Source organism: Cyprinus carpio, chromosome A15 (assembly GCF_018340385.1).
Source record: "Cyprinus carpio isolate SPL01 chromosome A15, ASM1834038v1, whole genome shotgun sequence".
NCBI classification, from domain to species: domain Eukaryota; kingdom Metazoa; phylum Chordata; class Actinopteri; order Cypriniformes; family Cyprinidae; genus Cyprinus; species Cyprinus carpio.
Window position 1 is genome coordinate 26,479,495 of NC_056586.1, and position 18,869 is coordinate 26,498,363.

General features: G+C 33.9%; 1 protein-coding gene and 4 non-coding genes across 7 annotated transcripts in view; 2 read left to right on the plus strand and 3 right to left on the minus strand.

The window, feature by feature from the left end:
• The first annotated feature begins 1,505 nt into the window (after positions 1-1,505).
• On the plus strand, positions 1,506-1,577 carry trnap-agg. The gene has a single exon. It is a non-coding gene; the product is annotated as a tRNA-Pro (tRNA).
• A 286-nt stretch (positions 1,578-1,863) lies between these two features.
• On the minus strand, positions 1,864-1,935 carry trnaw-cca. The gene has a single exon. It is a non-coding gene; the product is annotated as a tRNA-Trp (tRNA).
• Positions 1,936-2,237: 302 nt separating this feature from the next.
• trnap-ugg lies at positions 2,238-2,309 on the plus strand. The gene has a single exon. It is a non-coding gene; the product is annotated as a tRNA-Pro (tRNA).
• Positions 2,310-2,611: 302 nt separating this feature from the next.
• Positions 2,612-2,685, minus strand: trnai-aau. The gene has a single exon. It is a non-coding gene; the product is annotated as a tRNA-Ile (tRNA).
• Positions 2,686-4,134: 1,449 nt separating this feature from the next.
• The window catches only part of LOC109104144 (ephexin-1-like), a 26,146-nt gene continuing 11,411 nt past the window's right edge, over positions 4,135-18,869 (minus strand). For all 3 annotated transcript variants that reach the window (XM_042771617.1, XM_042771616.1, XM_042771618.1), the window contains 11 exons: positions 18,206-18,432; positions 16,303-16,463; positions 14,989-15,141; positions 11,573-11,702; positions 11,366-11,440; positions 10,203-10,292; positions 8,975-9,138; positions 7,662-7,820; positions 7,498-7,577; positions 6,318-6,422; positions 4,135-6,049 (listed from right to left, as the gene is read on the minus strand). In XM_042771617.1, the coding sequence (XP_042627551.1) occupies positions 5,832-6,049; positions 6,318-6,422; positions 7,498-7,577; positions 7,662-7,820; positions 8,975-9,138; positions 10,203-10,292; positions 11,366-11,440; positions 11,573-11,702; positions 14,989-15,141; positions 16,303-16,463; positions 18,206-18,432 (1,562 nt within the window). In that variant the 3' untranslated portion in view covers positions 4,135-5,831. The remainder of the gene's footprint in view (positions 6,050-6,317; positions 6,423-7,497; positions 7,578-7,661; positions 7,821-8,974; positions 9,139-10,202; positions 10,293-11,365; positions 11,441-11,572; positions 11,703-14,988; positions 15,142-16,302; positions 16,464-18,205; positions 18,433-18,869) is intronic.

Genomic DNA, 18,869 nt, shown 5'->3' on the forward strand with positions numbered 1-18,869 from the left:
AAAAAATAAATCATTTGGCTCTGTTTAATTCAATCCAAGTCTCAAATTTTGTATCTGTAATCTAGAATAGTTTCATTACAATAATGTAAAAAAATTATAATAAATAGTTAAGTCTGTGTATCTAAAATGCATATTTAAAATGACATCATATATAAATGACAGTGGCTCATTGTAGAATACATGTTTTGCAGAGCTTTACTTTACACTTTGATGATTGAACAACTTTGATTTTGCTCATCCTCATTTTTGAGAGATGTAGATGAACTAAACACATCAGTTGATTTGTATATCATGGTGTCGTCAATTTTGTGTTTGCAGACTCTTCGGAAACAAAATCAGTGATAGAAAGCAGTTCATCAGAGACAAGCGATTTGAAATATGGTGAAGATCCTGGGCCAGAACCTCACTGATTTAACATTAAGAGGGTATTTTGTGTAAGGCTTGATCCGTGATGAAACAATTGACAATCACTTTGCAGAGCACTAAACAGTGTTCTGTGTAGAAGTTTATTTTTATGATTCATTTAAAATAATATCTTCATATCTGAACCAGATTTATTTAGCTATGATAGCTATGATATGATGTATATTTTGCAATGTGTTAGCCAAGAGTTATGGTTTGGGTATGTAGTATACTAGGTGTGGATCTGTCTTCACTGGTTACCGTTCACCGCTCACATCAAGTTCAAGACAAATCGACCTCCACTCCTGCTGTTGGTGGGTGAGCAACACCTTGTGTTTCTGTAACATGATGGCACTAAGTCACTTTCCGAAACATTCCTGTTCACCGTTCCTTGCTGGTGGAATGATCTTCCCGATCTTACCCGAACAGCCTCAAGAAACGGAGATTCAAGGGAAAAAACTTAACTGTGGATGTTGACTGGAAAAATATTTATATGCTTTATATTACCGTTACTGTTATTACCTCCAGAGGATGAATATCTTTGCTAAACTCCTGATTTTTTTTTTTCATTTGCTTTGGTTAAACGCAACAGCTAAATGAATTTATATTCCAGTAATCTGTCTCTTAATAGATGTAATCGAGCTGTAAGAAAGCTGTGGGTGTTATCATGGTTATGTTTTTTATTATTATTATGGTTATGGTTTTCATACTGTAAATGCACATTTACAACAATAAACCTTGTTTATGTCTTTATATTCTATAAGGTTTTAATGACATGATATTGTGAAGCAATTTTACTTAAACTTTAACCAGCACTGATTCAAAAAGTGTACCATAGTAAGTCAGACTGACACAAGTATGATTATTCAATAAACGCTGTAAATTACTTCGTCTCCTGCTTTTTTCTCTCCAGCCTTGCTCCTTTAGGACTTGTAGAAAAACTAATATGACAATGTTGACTTCCAGAAAAATCCAATGCTGGATCTAACCAAAGACTGAGACGGTGACTTTAAAATATTTTTAAAGATGTCATGATGTTCCTCAGTGTTTACCCTTAAACAATGTATATGGACTATATCAATAAAGAACATATTCCACCGCGTGGCTCGTTGGTCTAGGGGTATGATTCTCGCTTAGGGTGCGAGAGGTCCCGGGTTCAAATCCCGGACGAGCCCTAAGCTTTTATTTGTTTTTTTTTTCCTCTCACTCTTTTACAAAATAGTGGATTAGTTAACACAAAAATGTTTTACAGTTGTATTTGTTTATTGAAATTTAGATTGTAATGAAGGTAAAAATCCACCGACTTATGTTACAATACTTCACCATGAATCAGTGTGCACAGTGTTAGCGTTTACTGAACTGAACGGCGCCACGGTCAGTTGTAAGTAACGGCCTGTTCCCCACCAACACGGTAATATGATTATGCTGATAAAATACGTAGGAACAAAAATAACTTATTCATGACCCCGACGTGATTTGAACACGCAACCTTCTGATCTGGAGTCAGACGCGCTACCGTTGCGCCACGAGGTCTCACGACTAATACATTGAAAATAACAGCCTTTTATAAATAAGTATTGAGAAATATGTTGCTTACGTTCCATATAATAAAATTGAAATAATTTGTAGAAAAACAGGCAAGACCTTTAAATGTCAAACGAACCATTTATACTCGGCATGAATTTGAGCAAAGGAGTATTAAATTGCCATTATCTCCGAATATGTATTATCGCGCACATAATGTTGTTATGTATACATACGAACAATTATTTTATAGAACCGTTTTCCACGTAATGTTAAAATACTTTAGACTAGCAAATAAACTTGTCTTTCGTGGCTCGTTGGTCTAGGGGTATGATTCTCGCTTTGGGTGCGAGAGGTCCCGGGTTCAAATCCCGGACGAGCCCTTTTTATTCTTGTATTTCAAATGAAAAGGTGATGTCGATTGAGGGCGAACAAAGCCCACCGCAAAAGACCTCATTCAGAACCACAGTATATCAAACAAGGCAGAGCATAGAATAGTGAAGGCTGAAGTTCTCTAACTATTTCCTAGTATCGAACAACAATAATAAGATATCAATTTATATTGATATTGATAATTAAATAATAAGACATCTTGCAATTTATAGAACCAGAGCATGCAAATAACTCTGAATGTGTATTTACTGGCGATTCACACTATTTGCAACACCTCAATCAAAACAGAATCTGGCCCGTACGGGGATCGAACCCGCGACCTTGGCGTTATTAGCACCACGCTCTAACCAACTGAGCTAACCGGCCTGTAAACCGCCATGACAAATGTCTGTTTAAAAACTTACATCACATATATCACTGTGGTCAATGCTTTCAAAACTGGGACATAGCTGCCCATCTAAATCGTTAATCGCTTTATCGCACAAATAGTAACACCATTTATCTTAATTGTTAACAAAAATCAAAAGCTTTTTTTTCTGCAAACTGATGAATACAACAGAAAATGTTAGTAAACCAACCATAAACGCCTTTTATTAATAGGAATCATTTTCTGTCTTTAAACGGAGGCAGTGACGTTACTCATGTCTCTCTTTTGTAAATCAAGTATCAAATGTGATGTAGACGAATTCATTTTCAATGCACTGACACATCTGTGAAATTTCCTTTCCGCAAGATGTCAGTAGAGCCCCTCACCTGAACTATCAAGTATTTCTCAGTAGCCTACAATGCTTTAAAGCTAAAATGTTTTTTGTTTTAATTTGAAGTTGGTTATCTGACTTAAAGATTCAGTGCAGTTATAACTTTGCATCTATAATTTTTACAGATTAGAGTATATTAAGATCTTCCCTTTTGGTTTATTGCATAACCCTAATGACAAATCATGCAAGTTTTAGACTTATCTCAATCGAACAATATTCAGAATTCCTTATCATACAGTGATAAGAAGATATTATAATGTCACCCAGCATGTTTTTACACTTGTTTAGTGTCTCTATAAGAAATCAATATCTTTCCATCTAAAATATTTTTGTAGCCTATATAAGCTTTATCTGGATTTATCAAAGTGGATTATACTCACGTGACCTGCAAAGTTGACTAGATATGTATATGTTCATATCACTTTCATCTTTATCTGCGAGAGAGCATCTTGTTTAAGCAAAACCGTTGGGACTTTTATTTTAGTTCTATAAACTATCAATTTCTATAGATTATGAGAGAAGTGATTTCCAATACACTGTAAGTGAAAGTATACTATAAGTATACAGTCACATGCTCACGTTTCAAGACCACACCATCCTGAACGCTCCTCTGATAATATTTGAACTCTGCTCATGTTTTTGAGAGTGAAAGATGTCTGTGAAGAGCTGGAAATGAGGAAGTGGCCTGGTGTTGTCTGTTCTGCAGCTGCAAAGCCTGAGCTTCAGGAAACAGCTTGTTGGGTCAAACTACCAAGAAATAAATTTGTAATCTGCTGTTGATTTCAACATCACATTCTCAGTCAAATCTTCATATTCATTTACCAGAATATTCTGGCTTGCCCTAAATACTTACAGCAACTACACTAAAGCTTTTGAAATAATTTAACCATCACAAAGTGCCTAGTCACAAGAGACCCTTTTCATAATTCAAAGAATTCCTGATGGATAAAGTCAAGGTTTACCCTACATTTATCCCCCTTATTGAATATCAACACGTCACAGAGATATTAAAAAAAAGTTAGGTCAAAATTAAACTGAGCAGAAATGAACACATTTCTTACAGAAAGCGGGTGTTTGTCATTTATTAGACGAGTTGAGATGGGGATGACAGGGTCTCAACATTCAAGATTTATTTTCATTAACAATAAATTATCTTTTTACAAAATGAAATGGAACAATTATTTGGCAACAACTCTTTACACAAGAGGTTTTCATATGAACATGCACACAAATATAAAAACACCTACTCCAGCCGAGCAGCAAGACTCATCTCTCATCAAAATTACATTCTCTCTTTGAAAAGATTGTTAAACCACGTCTAACCAGATGCAACATAAAGTGACAAAAGCATATATTTCTCTGTAAATAGATGTTTTGACCTAACTAGCTATGACATGTAATCAACAACAAAATTTACTGCTTATTTTAAAACTTCTAAGTAATTTTGAAAAGGTCCTGTTCACACATGATCTCTTAACAGTAATTTACCAGTCAAGACTGTATGTGTGAAAGGGGCAATTGATAATATCTAAATATGCATCCAAATGTAATAAAATGTAATTTATAAGTGATGAAAAATTCTTAGCAATTAGGGATTAAACAAACCTGTTTATATATATATTTATATAGGGATATACATGCATCTAGTGGCTACACAGTGGTATTACAGATGATTTATGGTGCAAAATTTATATCTTAACAGACAACTTACAAATAATGCGTTCAGATTTGTTGAACTCACAATGCGCTGGTTCTCCACACATTAGTGTCGTTACTATGACAACCAATGTGACAAGAAACTGCAGTCTGAAAATAAATTAAATATCATTTGGAAATGTATTAATGTTGATATTTGAGTGTTTAAGAAATCAGTTTGTTCGTTTGTATGGAATCTTAAACAATCTTGTTTTTAGGGATTTCGTCTGGCGTCAAAATGGCTAGAAATGGCCCTGAATAAGCCACATCACTGAGCATTTTTACTTTGAGTATGGACAAATGGCTTGATGCTGGAATGTTACCATGTTGCATCTGGTTAGGACACAGTTGTTGGACTGGTTTAACAACATTACTCTCTTGTGTGTAGTGTTTTGTGTAGGAAAACACTGTTTAATGTTCATGCAGCACGTGCAGAAAATGCCTCAGTGTTCTTCATCTGCAGATTTTACCTTCATGTTCCAAAAAAAAAAATGCATTCAAAATGCCAGATCTGTGCATTTGATTAACTTTGTTCTTTTTCTCTCTCTTATTTTCGTTTTGTTCTTCAAGTGGATGGGAGGAGAATGAGCTCCATACGGTACAGTACATGCTCTTTGTCCTCAGAGGTTAGTTTAGAAACACAAACCTGTATTGTCAGTAAGGTGTGGCCATGCACGTTAATACATTCCTTTTCCAGAGAAGCATTACGACTTTACAAAAGTCCTGACGTAGCATTTGTTTTCCTTACTCATATGCGCCAGCGTCAGACAAGTGGTCCTCGTGTGTGACTACGGAAGCTGAAATCCTTCATGCTAACATCATGTTAGGCCTGTATGGAAGCAGCGATTCAAAAAACAAGTGCTTATAGTGCAAGAGCTGTTCCACGACCCTGTCGAGTCCTCAATGTGACGCCGGACACGTATTCAATAAAACACTGGACACAGAATGACCATTGGTCCGCCTCCACCTCTAGGGGGCGTCGCTTCCGGGGTTACCGGGTCAGGAATTAGAAGAAAGAATGGTTGTGGTGATTATGCGATGCCATTTCTTGTTCTTTATCTACAGGTCGGTCCAGGTGGGAGTGTACTGGGGACTTTTGGCAGGGCGGCGCCCCCTGGAGGCGGCTCTGGCCCCCTGTGCTCCTTCCTGAGCCTGCTGGATCCTCTGACACTCTTTAAGGTTCTGAGCCCGAACTTCTGCGCTCATGATCTTCTCCACCACACGGGTGGGGAACCAGCCTCGCTCGCCGTCATGCAACCTTTCACCCAACATCCAGCCTGAGGGCGAGAGACGAATATGAGAGGAAAGAGGAAATGTCACAAAAATAGTAAAACAGAACAAACGAAAGAAAGCAACAAAGCAAGAGACACAAGTTCATGCAAATGACAGCAGATGATGCAGAAATGAAAGACAAAGACTGGGTCTAGCAAAAAACAGCTAAGTCTGATAAAGTTGCATGGCTTATTGCAAGTCTTTTATCTAAGGTAAACACTGGCTGATTTTTAAGGACGTCTAGTGTTTGTCGATGTGTTTGTGATCTCTTACCATCATCGGTGCACTCCAGAATGTGCAGCACATCAGCCATTTCTACAGAGAGCTCATCAGGTTCCTGAGAGGAGTAGGACTGGATGCACTGAACCTGTGCAGAATCTGACATGCACCAGAAAAACAATAAATCATACTGCACACAGATACAATGAAAACACTAATTCAACTAATGAAAATAAAATTTGATATTACATTATTTAATAATATTATAAATAAAATTATATTATATTATTAGAAAATAAAAATTACATATTTTATTATTACATTAATTTTAATAGAATTTGTAATATTTGTTACAATTTTCTAAAATGATAATATAATACTATTTTTATTATATTAAAATAATCTAATATATATATTAATTATTATTACATTATTCTATAAAATATATGTAAAAATATAAAATTTCATATTATTATATTTATTTTATAATGTTAGAAAATGAAATAATAAATATATATTATGATATAAATACTATATATATATATATATATATATATATATATATATATAATTATTATATTTACTATTAGATAATTTTCTATTGTTATAAATATTTATTTTATAATGTTACAAAATGAAATAATAAATATATATTATGATACAAATACTATATATATAATATGTGTATATATATATATATATATATATATATATATATATATATATATATATATATAAATTTTTATAAATATAATTATTATATTTACTATTAGATAATTTTCTATTGTTATATTGTTTATATTGTTATATTGTTATATTCTTTACGGCATAATATTAGGGAAAAAATCAAATATATTTATATTATGTATTATGATATAATTGATTTTACTTAAAATAAAATATTAAAATACCCTTTTACGTCACTTATTTATTAGGACAGAGAGAAATAGGACAGTAAAAGATGATAAATAGAGGAACAGGACTGAGAAATTGGATTTTGGACCAATTACAGAGCTAACTAGTATGATGACAGAAATAGAAACTGCCTAATTATGACAAATAGAGATGGGATTCATCTTGTCTGATTCAGACAACAGACATACCCCATTTTTACATTTAGCAGCTTGAACTTTTATCCAAACCAATGTGCATTCAAGCCACAGCTATATGTTTCTTTAGAATCAAACACATAGAGCTGTGCTACATAGGGTGTGTATGCATATATATGATGTACCTGGTTGGCTAGTGCTGGTTGAGAGGAATCTCGTACGTCGGTTTGGAGTCAAAGCATATATCCAGCGCAGTTTATCACTTCTGTAAACATTCAGAGTACCATTAGTGCACAAAGTAAATATACACTGTGATCTCTGTGATACTGATTTAGGACTGCATTCTCACATGCTTTCAGTCTTGAGCATGTAGCTGACTTCTCTGTCCTCCTGGTTCTCCAGCAGTTTCAGCACAAACGCACAGGCCAGCATCTGACCCTGATCCTCCAGGTCTTCAGTCCTCAGCATGGAGCGACTGCAAGAGTCCAGAACCTGGAACTTCTCACCACTGAAACACACATACAAAAAAACATATACAATAAAAAATTCAGCAAAAACAACAAACATAATGCCTAAAAAAAAGCGTTAGACTAAGTGTTAGACTAATATCAGCCAAGTACATTATTCTGACAATATTTAGCCATTTTGACTATTTCTATTTTTTGTCATTTTTTTAATTTTTCTATATATATATCTATATATATATATATATATATATACATATATATATATATATATATATATAATATATATATATATATATATATATATATATATATATATATATATATACATATACATATATATATATACATATATATATATATATACATATATATATATATATATATATATAATATATATATATATATATATATATATATAATATATATATATCAACAAAAAAAAATATATATATATAACACTAACCATATTAGCATCCACATCAACAGACAAAATCATTCTGCTCAACATAAGCTGAAATGAAACACACTAATTTAACTCATGACAGATTAAAACAAAACAAAATAAAATAATAAAAAACATTATATTTTATATTTTTATAATAATGAATTAAAATTGTATATTATTTTTAATATCATTTGAAATGTTATAAACAATATTATTGTACTATTATTAGACTTTATTTTAATATTAAAAATATTATATATACATACATATATATATATATATATATATATATATATATATATATTATATATATATATATATATATAGTATATATATATATATATATATAATTAAATATTTTTCAAATTAGTTATTATTTGATTACTTAATATGTAGCATTATAAATAAAATATATTCGATTTTTATATTTTTTATTTTACAATATTAATGTCCACATGAATGTATGATACTATGTTTATTATAAGCTCATGTTGCTCTTTTGTGTGGATTCTGATTGGCTGTCAATGTTTTTATCGTTCCTCTGTGTCATTTTAGAATGATTTTTAAAACGTTATCTCTATCGTTATAACAATAAAGACATCCGAATGTTTTATTTCATTTCCACAATTTTGTGTAATCATCTCATTTGCTGTCAGATAAATTATATTGTATGTAAATTAAAATCTCTCTTGATTTCCATATTGTCATTAACCAACTGATGACATCATGTGAAGTGATGATGACACAGACCTGGAGCTGCGTTTGGTGATGAGCAGCAGGTTATTGAACAGGAACAGGTAAATGGGGTGGTAGAGCTTGCGGCTGCGCATGGTCCTGGTGCTCTTGGGTCCGGACATCTGCTGCACCTCACCCTTCTTCAGGAGCCAGCGAGAGTGAGAAATCACCGGCACAGACTGCAAACAAGAGAAGAGAACTGCACTTAATGGGCCTATAAAGATGAGGGTTGGAAGAGTTTCACTCAGAGACATGAGTAAAGACTTCTAGGGCTCTTGTAACAATTAAAGGGATAAATCACACAAAAATTATATTCAGGTGATAATTTACTCAACACCATATCGTTGCAAACCCAAAAGACTATTTTACGTGAAAAAAACAAAAGAGATATGTTCACATTGCTCATTTTTATAGCATGAAAATGCATGGCAATGAATTCAAGATATGTTTTTAATGTCACTACGTTTGACATTAATATACCAAATGCCACTGATTTTCAGATGTATCATAATTGAATCAGATACATCAAGTTTGAGTCAACAAATGCAAATAAGAGCTAGAAAATATTTTTACGGCACAATGAATTCCATTACAGTATTCACATACAGCTATTACCGGATTTTCAACAAATATGTTGCATCTGAATAGTCAAACTACGTCATAATTTGCATTGTTGTGCATTGCTGAGAGAAAAAAATGCATTGGTGTGTATGTCACATTTTATTATTACATTTTGAAATAATGCTAAATACTGATAAATGAAACTAAACATTTACTAACATTAGAAACACTTCACTGAAAAAAAAATTGGTGTAGGATTTAATTTGAAATGATTTTCACTCAAAATTGCTAGAAAATTTCACAAAAAAATGACAAAGAAACAAGAAGTAACATTGAATTAAATGTGAAATTTTGAATTTGAAAGACTGAAAAGGTATTTTATTGTAAAACATACTCCATTTTTTTACACCTTTAAATTATTATTATTATTATTTTTCCAGCCTATTAACATTTTTATGGCTTTTATGTCTTTTTTGACACTTGACAGTAGTCCCTATTTAATGTCATTCTATGGAAAAGAGCAGCTTATTCTAAACATCTCCTTTTGTGTTCACTGGAAGAAAGTAAGTCATACAGGTTTGGAATGACATGAATTTATGACATTTTTGGGTAAACTGTTCCTTTTAGTACAGCAGAAGAGTGCATTCAGGGTTATGGCACAACATCTTTAGTCTTTTAGTACCTTCGACTTGAATTCAAGTGTTTTCTCGATGCTGATCAGCTCTTCAGTGCGACTCATCTTCCTCACGCCTTCATTGCACTCCTTCACAATCTGAGAGAGACAAACACACCCACATCTGCATTAATATCGCCACATGTGGGGATTTCCCATTCACTTCTGTTTTAATAAGAGCTAATTATAAGTACTCTACACCAACCCACATATTCACCCTAACCTTGAAACACAACTTTAGGTATTTTTAGATACAAATTAGACCATTATTAAACTCATTTTTAAAACTCATTTCCTTGTGGAAACATCTCCCGTTCATCAGGTTTTACTATTCCGTGATGACATCAACACGATTAGAAAACATACTCCCACACACAAGAACAAGTCTGACTAAACACATTTAAGTTTCACTCTAACTTGGAGTTCAACAAATCTTTATAACTGAGCAAACTGCAGATGACCTCTGGGACACAAACTTTGCCTTGAGGTCTTCAGAGTCAGTTTTTATTGAGGGCCACTATCTTGATTGTGTTAATAATACATCAGAATCATAAGATTGATCAGTAAAAACATTTTGCCTCTTCATCGAATTCATTAAATAGAAAGTGTTGTGAAGTCATGTACAAAAACAACCACACCAAAATGGCAGCATCCTTAACAGTTAAAGGTAGTCTGTACACATGATGCCTTTCTATTTATTGTATGCTATTTTATCAACTAGTGGTAAATGATGCACTTTTTGTTGTTAATTATTGTGCAGGCGCATATATTGGTGAATTAATGTAGCGATGATGTATTTCCTGTAAACAACCACAACAAAGCACCACATGGATCCATTTTTGCATTATGAGTGTTGCCATAACAACAAATAATTTGAGTCTGAAAACTTGAATAGCAGTTGAATCACAATTACGTTAATTCCAACATGACGTGAATGCAGCAATAATTGCTTTAAAATGTTTAAAGAAAATAATTAAGAACAAAAGCAGCATTCAACCTCACAGCTGTTAAAGTCAGTGACAAAAGGTGTGGCGCGGTAACCTTGGTAACAAGAACAACAGAGCGAGAAATGATTGACAGGTGAAAGTCCAGAGACAATGAGACATACTAATAACAAAGCTCATTACCACACCCTGGAATCAAAACACACACACAGACACACATACACTCACCCTTTCCAACTCTTGATGAGCTGAAATTGCAGTCTTTTCGCGCTCGGAATTTTCCTCCACCTTCTTCAGAATATTCTGGAACAAAAAGAAGCAGTTTTGATAAAGAGACAGACAGACTTATGCTTCTTAGATAATTCTAAGACATTTGATTGGCTTACTCATTACCTACACAAGTAAGTCGAGACTTCTAATTGGCTGATGCTTTACCTGGACAAGTAGTTTGAGTCGCGTGATTCGCTGGAAGGGAAGGATGAGGAAGGAGGTAAACGAGAGGCCCTTCACTTTCGGCTGATTCTCCAACATGGACATATTCTCTCGAAAAAGAGCATTTTCTTGTCTGAAAAACACATACAGACATTTCTGTATAAGTGTGTTCATGCAAATATAGCCTGTAGTTGTAAAATAAAGAGGCAGTGAGGTTGCACAAAAAGTAGCTAACCAAAAACACACTATTCTATAGAAAAAAGCTTTTGACATACTGTCATAGTATGTCAACTAACATACTGTAGTATTAAAGAGAGTATGCATTTATTAGACAAGTAAAGTTACCAACACATAGATCATAATGAGCAATGCTTGTCCCTTAAACCTTGATTTACTTAAAACAAGTGACTCTTAAAAATGAATGAATCGTTCTTTCCTGATTCACTGAAAATAACTGATTCAAAAGATTTCTGAATCAGGCACTTGTTCTGATTCTAAACAGCCAAATGACTGTACAAACAACTGTATTGCTTAAATGATAATGATAATCAATATTATTTAGTTGATTTGAACAAACTCTTTTCTACTTTGATGCATTACTACTTTGTCGCTACTTTTATGTAATGATTCAAATCATGTGGTTTGATGTGGAAAGGTGTGCTCACTTCTGCGATCCGCCGTAAAGCAAGAAGAAGAAGAAGAAGACATGTCACGCACCAGCTGTTGAGAACGCGCTCAGGACAGTTTGGACATTGCGTGAATCAGAGGTAAAAAAAACTATATAAATACTGTTCAGTTTCTTGCACAGACCGATCGTTTTGTGTCTTTACACATCAATGTATCATCATGAGCCGCAGGGTTTAATTTGGTTTTGTCTGTGTTTGTTTTTTTATTGACTCTCAAAACCGTGCTTCCCATTCACTCCCAATTTATGACAGACTGCAACAGTGTGAGTTAAAAACCTTTGTTTGTGTTCTACCGAAGAAATAAAGTCACCTACATCTTGGATGCCGTGGGGGTAAGAAGATAAACATCAAATTTTCATTTTTGGGTGAACTATCCCTTTAAGGCAGTCCAATTAACCATTGGGTAACTGAAGAGATTTATAAAAGTTGTGGCTGATTTTCCTTCTGATTCCTTCATCACACATCGAATGGAAGGTCAAGTAGGACACACATTGCATTATTCTGTGTAGTGTGCTTCTGATCTGTTATATACAGCATATTGACTCTGATTTTGCCAAAAGTACTAGGTCATTCTGTGCAAAACAGAAATTTTGGATAGTGTGAATAGCATACTATATACTGCAGAGATAGCATGACTAGCATTTTAGTATGAAAAAGAGCATTTAACATTACATAGCCTGATATTTCACACACATGCAGTTTAGCCTCTTTTCCAGCAGGTGGCCTATAAGTAAAGTGGCTTAGAATTAAGTTTAGCAATGCATCATGATTGCACAAGAGAAATGGAGTTTGGATAGCAGTATTTGCTTTAAACTTCTAATTCTTTGTTTTGCATATACTGCTTAAATATATAATAGGTTTAATTGTTATAAATCTAAATAAAATTAGTATTTAGTAAGAAATTGCCTCTAGGACAACACAATGAACTACCTGAAATGAACTTAACTCGGGCACAAAGAAGGAAGATGGTTTATGAGGTTAGAGTTTATCTTTAGGAACCTGTGTGGTTTAAAAACAACAAAACACCATTGTTTCTGGTGCACAACCTAGCTGTTGTTATGAACGTAATGCACACACACACAGACTGGTTTTAACCATAGACTGTATAAAAACAGGTTTTAACCCTAATCTTAAAAGGAACGGAAAGCGCTGAAACTCACAGAAAGTCCCAAGAGCTTTGCACGGCTCACAAACACACACAAATGAAAGCACCTACAAAAACCCTTACACAACATATCAGAAGCCAGCGAGGACTGAAGCCTCAGGCTAGAATCCAGGTAGACAGCTGGTCTGTCGAGACATTGAACATGCATGCAGACTAGCTGATTTACACAACAAACACACATTACTGTCCCTCCCTATCTTGAAAATACCTCACATTTAATTGTAAAGCTATTGTATGACTACAGAAGACTTGGGACATGATGTATGAGTTGCATGAAACACTTTTACGCTATGAATAATCCAGCTTTTGAGTTCTGAACAAGAAAATATGGGTTTGGGACAGAATGAAATGGTCACGGGGGTAAACTATCACTTTAATAAATGTAAAGTGTCATGGAATTTCACTAAGTGAAGGAAGCTATTTATCTGTATGTTAGTTTACTTGTTCACCAGCCAAAGTTAGCTGGTTGATCAGCATCCTCTTTCTAGTAAAGCTGGTTGAACAAGTAACTTTTTAAACTAAAGATTAACTGGTAACATTTTACAGTAAGGACTTATTTGTTAATACTAGTTAATGCATTAACTAACATTTTTTTGCAGCATTTATTAACCTCTGTGAATGTTAGTGAATAAAAATGTTTATTACTTCCTGCATTAACTAATGTTAACAAATACAACTTTTCATTTTAATAATGTATTAGTAAATGTTGAACTTAATATCAAGAATAAATGCTATGTAAGTATTGTTCATAATAACTAATACACTTAACTAATGTTAACAAATGAAACTACATTGTAAAGTATTACCGATTAACTAAATTTTAATTAACAGATATAGCAATACTTTCACCAGTTGATTAGGCACAGTAAATGAAGACAATTGTTTTGCATTACAAGCTTAAGTATGTTATGTTTAAATATGCAAATGAGACATTGTCTAATTAAATATGCACTAATTTGCAGACAGCAATTTGAACATTGGATGAAGTCGGGTTCAAAATTCTTGTTTCATTTAGAGTTAAAGGTTTTTACAGAGAGGACAGAAAATACTGTCAACAGCTAGGGGAGAAAAAAAAAGCTCTTTTTACCAAGTTTTCTGGGAATAAATTGTTATATAAATCAGACGAATAATATATAAACAAACCCCTCTATAAAAATCCTTCGGGATAAACATTGCATTTAAGTGTAGGGTATGTAAGTGCTACTGAAGTGGAGATTTCTGGTTTACTGCAAAAGAATAAAACTCATTTTAAGAAAAAGGCCTTTAAATATATATATTGTAATTGAAATCTACAGACACAAATAGAGAAAGTGCATTAAAATAAACATTTAAACTCTGAAAGACGACACATTATGTAAGCAAAATAGCCCAAAATCTCAAAACTGACCAGCTACAGATGTATTTGTGTTCACATACTTTTGTAATATATATTTTGTGACTGTAAGGTGATTATTTCTGGAATAGCACACCAAAAATATACCTTCTACCTAACTGAAATTGGCATATCTGGCTCGTAATTACTAATTATTTCCCCTTTTTTCATATGCACAGGTAAGAAATGTTCTTACAGTATTCGTCTGTAGTTCTTCTCCTGGTACGCCTGGTTGATGACGTAGCTGATGAAGACTTGGAAGTGGTTAACAGCGTGAGTTTGAACAATGTCGCACACGTCTGAGATCAGGATGGACTCTTCGATCCTGTGTTCCAGATCCATGAGGAACCTAGGAAAGTATGAGGTCACCACCGTTAGACAATAATATTATGGCTATGTGACATTTTGTATACACAATTAAGACATGTGCTTCAGTGGCAATGGGAAAAGTACATACTGTTTACATATTGTTTATGTTTGCATGTAAGTGTTAGCATCCAGATTATATATGCACATAAAACAAGTTTAACTGAAAAAGCTTGCATGGGCAATAACCTCGAAAATCCACTATCATTAGTTTACATCTGGCCAATTTTGTTTAGTGCCACTAGTGATGCAGAAATTAAACATTTTTCTTTACAGAAACTTTAGCTTGAGCTCATTAGCTTAGCTGTGCACCAACTAACAAATCTATCTTGTATTCCAATGTTCACTGTACAAGAGCATGTTTTGAAGGGCCGAGCTCTTTCTGACTCATGCACATGAATCATCGCATTAGTAGGTGGATTTGCATGTTGTAAAGCTAGCTGACTGGAATCAAATCGCACCAACACTTTAATTTTAGCCTGTGGGCAATAATGGATATCAGGGTGAAGTTTCACTTCTGAAATATGGTTGAAGCAAGATAATGTGAAGCTTATTAATACTGACTGCTACGTGAGACAAAACTAGTTTAAACTATATAAGAAATTAGAAGGACATTTATTGGATTAGTAAAGGCAGATATCATAATATGTGACTACACATAGAAAAAACTATTTTTTATAAAATGTTTTTTTTAAATATATTTAAAATATAAATAAATTACTAAACTAATAATTAACTAAAAATAAATACATTACTAGTATTCAAAACAGATATATTTTAGAAAATGTTATAAATATATTTTTTATTTGAAATTCCTAAATTACTATAATAATAATAATATTTAATAATAATAGATTTCCCCTGATATATGTTTGCCTTTTTTGAAATATATTTATATAAAATGTGGCCTCAAAATATATTTTGGAAATGTATTTAAATTTATATATATATATATATATATATATATATATATATATATATATATATATATATATATATATATATATATATATATATATATATATATATATATATATACATTTAGGACATATTTTGAATCACATTATTAAATGATCGCTGTTAATAATTGACTGATTATTATTTGATAAACTGATTTATCGCATAGGTTTCCTCACAAACACACCTCTCGCTTGCCTTCATGATGTCCTCAATGTTGGAGAACAGGAAGTGCATGTCAGACTGACTCAAGGTGTTGACAAGCAGAGGGTTTCGAAGAAAGTGGGTCTCCAGCAGCTCCAGGCTTTTGTAGTACGATGCCTCAGAGGTCACCAGTTCAAACATGGCCTACAGAAAGAGCCAGAGATACATTCAATTATCAAAGGTTGGGCTCAATACAGTTTTTTATTTTTAAACAAATTAATCATTTTATTCAGCAAGGATGCATTAAATTGATCAAAACTGTCAGTAAAAATGTTTGCAATGTTTCAAATAAATGCTGTTCTTCTGAACTTTAGTCATGACAGATTCCTGAAGAAATACAACAAGGTTTCCAAAAAATTAGGGATGGACCGATACCACTTTTTCCAGTACTCGCCCGATACCGATACTTTTATTTTTGGTACTTGCCGATACCGAGTACCGATACCAATATTTTTATTGCATTTGTACATTTTTAAAATACTGGGTACAGAAACCAAAATAGTATGTATAATGTTAGCTGGTTAACTTCATTTATTAAATAGAAACAGTCAAAACAAAATTTATTCAGACACCTTCAACATTTCTCACATTATCACAGATTATTCTCTATAGTTTAGAAGATGGTAATAAAATATGACCAGAACTCAGAGTTAAACTGTGTAATAACAAATTCAGCTTGATAATGTTAGCTAAGTTTGGTAGAAAGGTATACAATCAACCAAAAATTATTCGTACAGCTGTTAGTATGACAGTATTTACACAACAATCAATACTTAGCCGGGCCACCCTTAGCCTCAATGACAGCCTGTATTCTCCTGGGCATGCTGTCATCCAGGTTCATAAATTATGCATGTATTTGTACTGGTGCAGAATGAGAGGGAAGTCGTGGCCTAATGGTTAGAGAGTTTGACTCCTAACCCTAAGGTTGTGGGTTCGAGTCTCAGACCGGCAATATCATGATTGAGGTGCCCTTGAGCAAGGCACCGAACCCCCAACTGCTCCCCGGGCGCCGCAGCATAAATGGCTGCCCACTGCTCTGGGTGTGTGTTCACGTTGTGTGTGTGTTCACTGCTGTGTGTGTGCACTTTGGATGGGTTAAATGCACGAATTCTGAGTATGGGTCACCATACTTGGCTGTGTTCTAAGTTAGTGAACATCAAAGATCACAAAACAGAAGTGTGGGTGCTTTCTGTCTCTCCCTCTCTCTCTCTCTCTCTCTCTCTCTCTCTCTCTCTTCCTCCCCACCATTAAGTTACTTGTGCATTGTTTTACTTACTTGTTTTTGACATATCCGACCGAACTACTAACTTTCCAGTGATGAAAGGGATATTCACAAGCTTGCGCATCTCCGCTGCCGCGTGCTCAATTCACTCAGCATGCTTTATCAGCTCGGGCACATCAGCTACACAGGCGTCAATACTGAATGTTTAACATTATATTCATTGCATACATATACTTGGTAGACATCCTTAATTTCTAATAACTCCATTCTGCTGTCTGTTTTTCTGTTGTCGGTGTTTCTTTGTCTGAATATGGCACTTTTCACGTGCTGTGTGGTATCGGGGCATTTTAATGAGTAGCCTACGAGTACGAGTAGGCTACAAGAGCACAGTATCGGCCCAATACCAATACCAGTATCGGTATCGGTGCATCCCTACAAAAGAAAAATTAAGCAGCACAGCTGTTTTCAACTGATAATAATAAGAAATGTTTCTTGAGCAGCAAATCAGCATATTAGAATAATTTCTGAAGGATCATGTGACACTGAAGAGTAATGATGCTGATAATTTGGCTTTGCATCACAGCAATAAATTACATTTTAAAATATACTCAAACAGAAAACGTTGCATTTTTATACACTTGTCGATACGAAGCATGTGTCCCACCTCCTGCAGTATGATCTCCTTTGGCTCCAGTGTCTTCAGTAGTCCACTGTCCTTTACAGCCTCCAAGTTTTGCCAGAGGCTCAATGAATGCATGCTGTTCCTCAGCTGTAGCTGCAGCGCAGGCGCAGCCGTGACCCCTGACCCTGCAGTCGGAAGCCCATCTCTCTGTCGACGCTGCTCGATCTCCTGCTGCTTAGAGGTGTCGCGGTACTCTTGATACAAAACATCTGGGCACAAACACATTATAGCACAGAATGATGATTTGGAACAAATTTTTTTTACACATTGAGATCTTTTATCACATATGACAGTATAGACGTTAAAAGCACACTATAGTTAATACATGTTTCTCATTCACATTAAACAACCAATATGGCAGCATGAGCCTCTTACGAATTAAGAGTTCAGTGTATGTTCAGTGTATGTTTGTGTCAAACTTACAAAGCACAGCTGGTCACTTTAAAGTCACTTTAAGGCAAGTCAGTGTTGCCATGGATGCTATTTTCTATGTTTTATATAAAGATGCATATATAATGCAGTGTTTTTTTTTTTTTTTTTTTGTATTATGGATATAAAATCATAAATTGCATTCATATTTTAAATTATTTTTTATTTTATATAATCTCAGTTTTCTTTTTAATTTTAATTGAATTTGTAGTCAGTT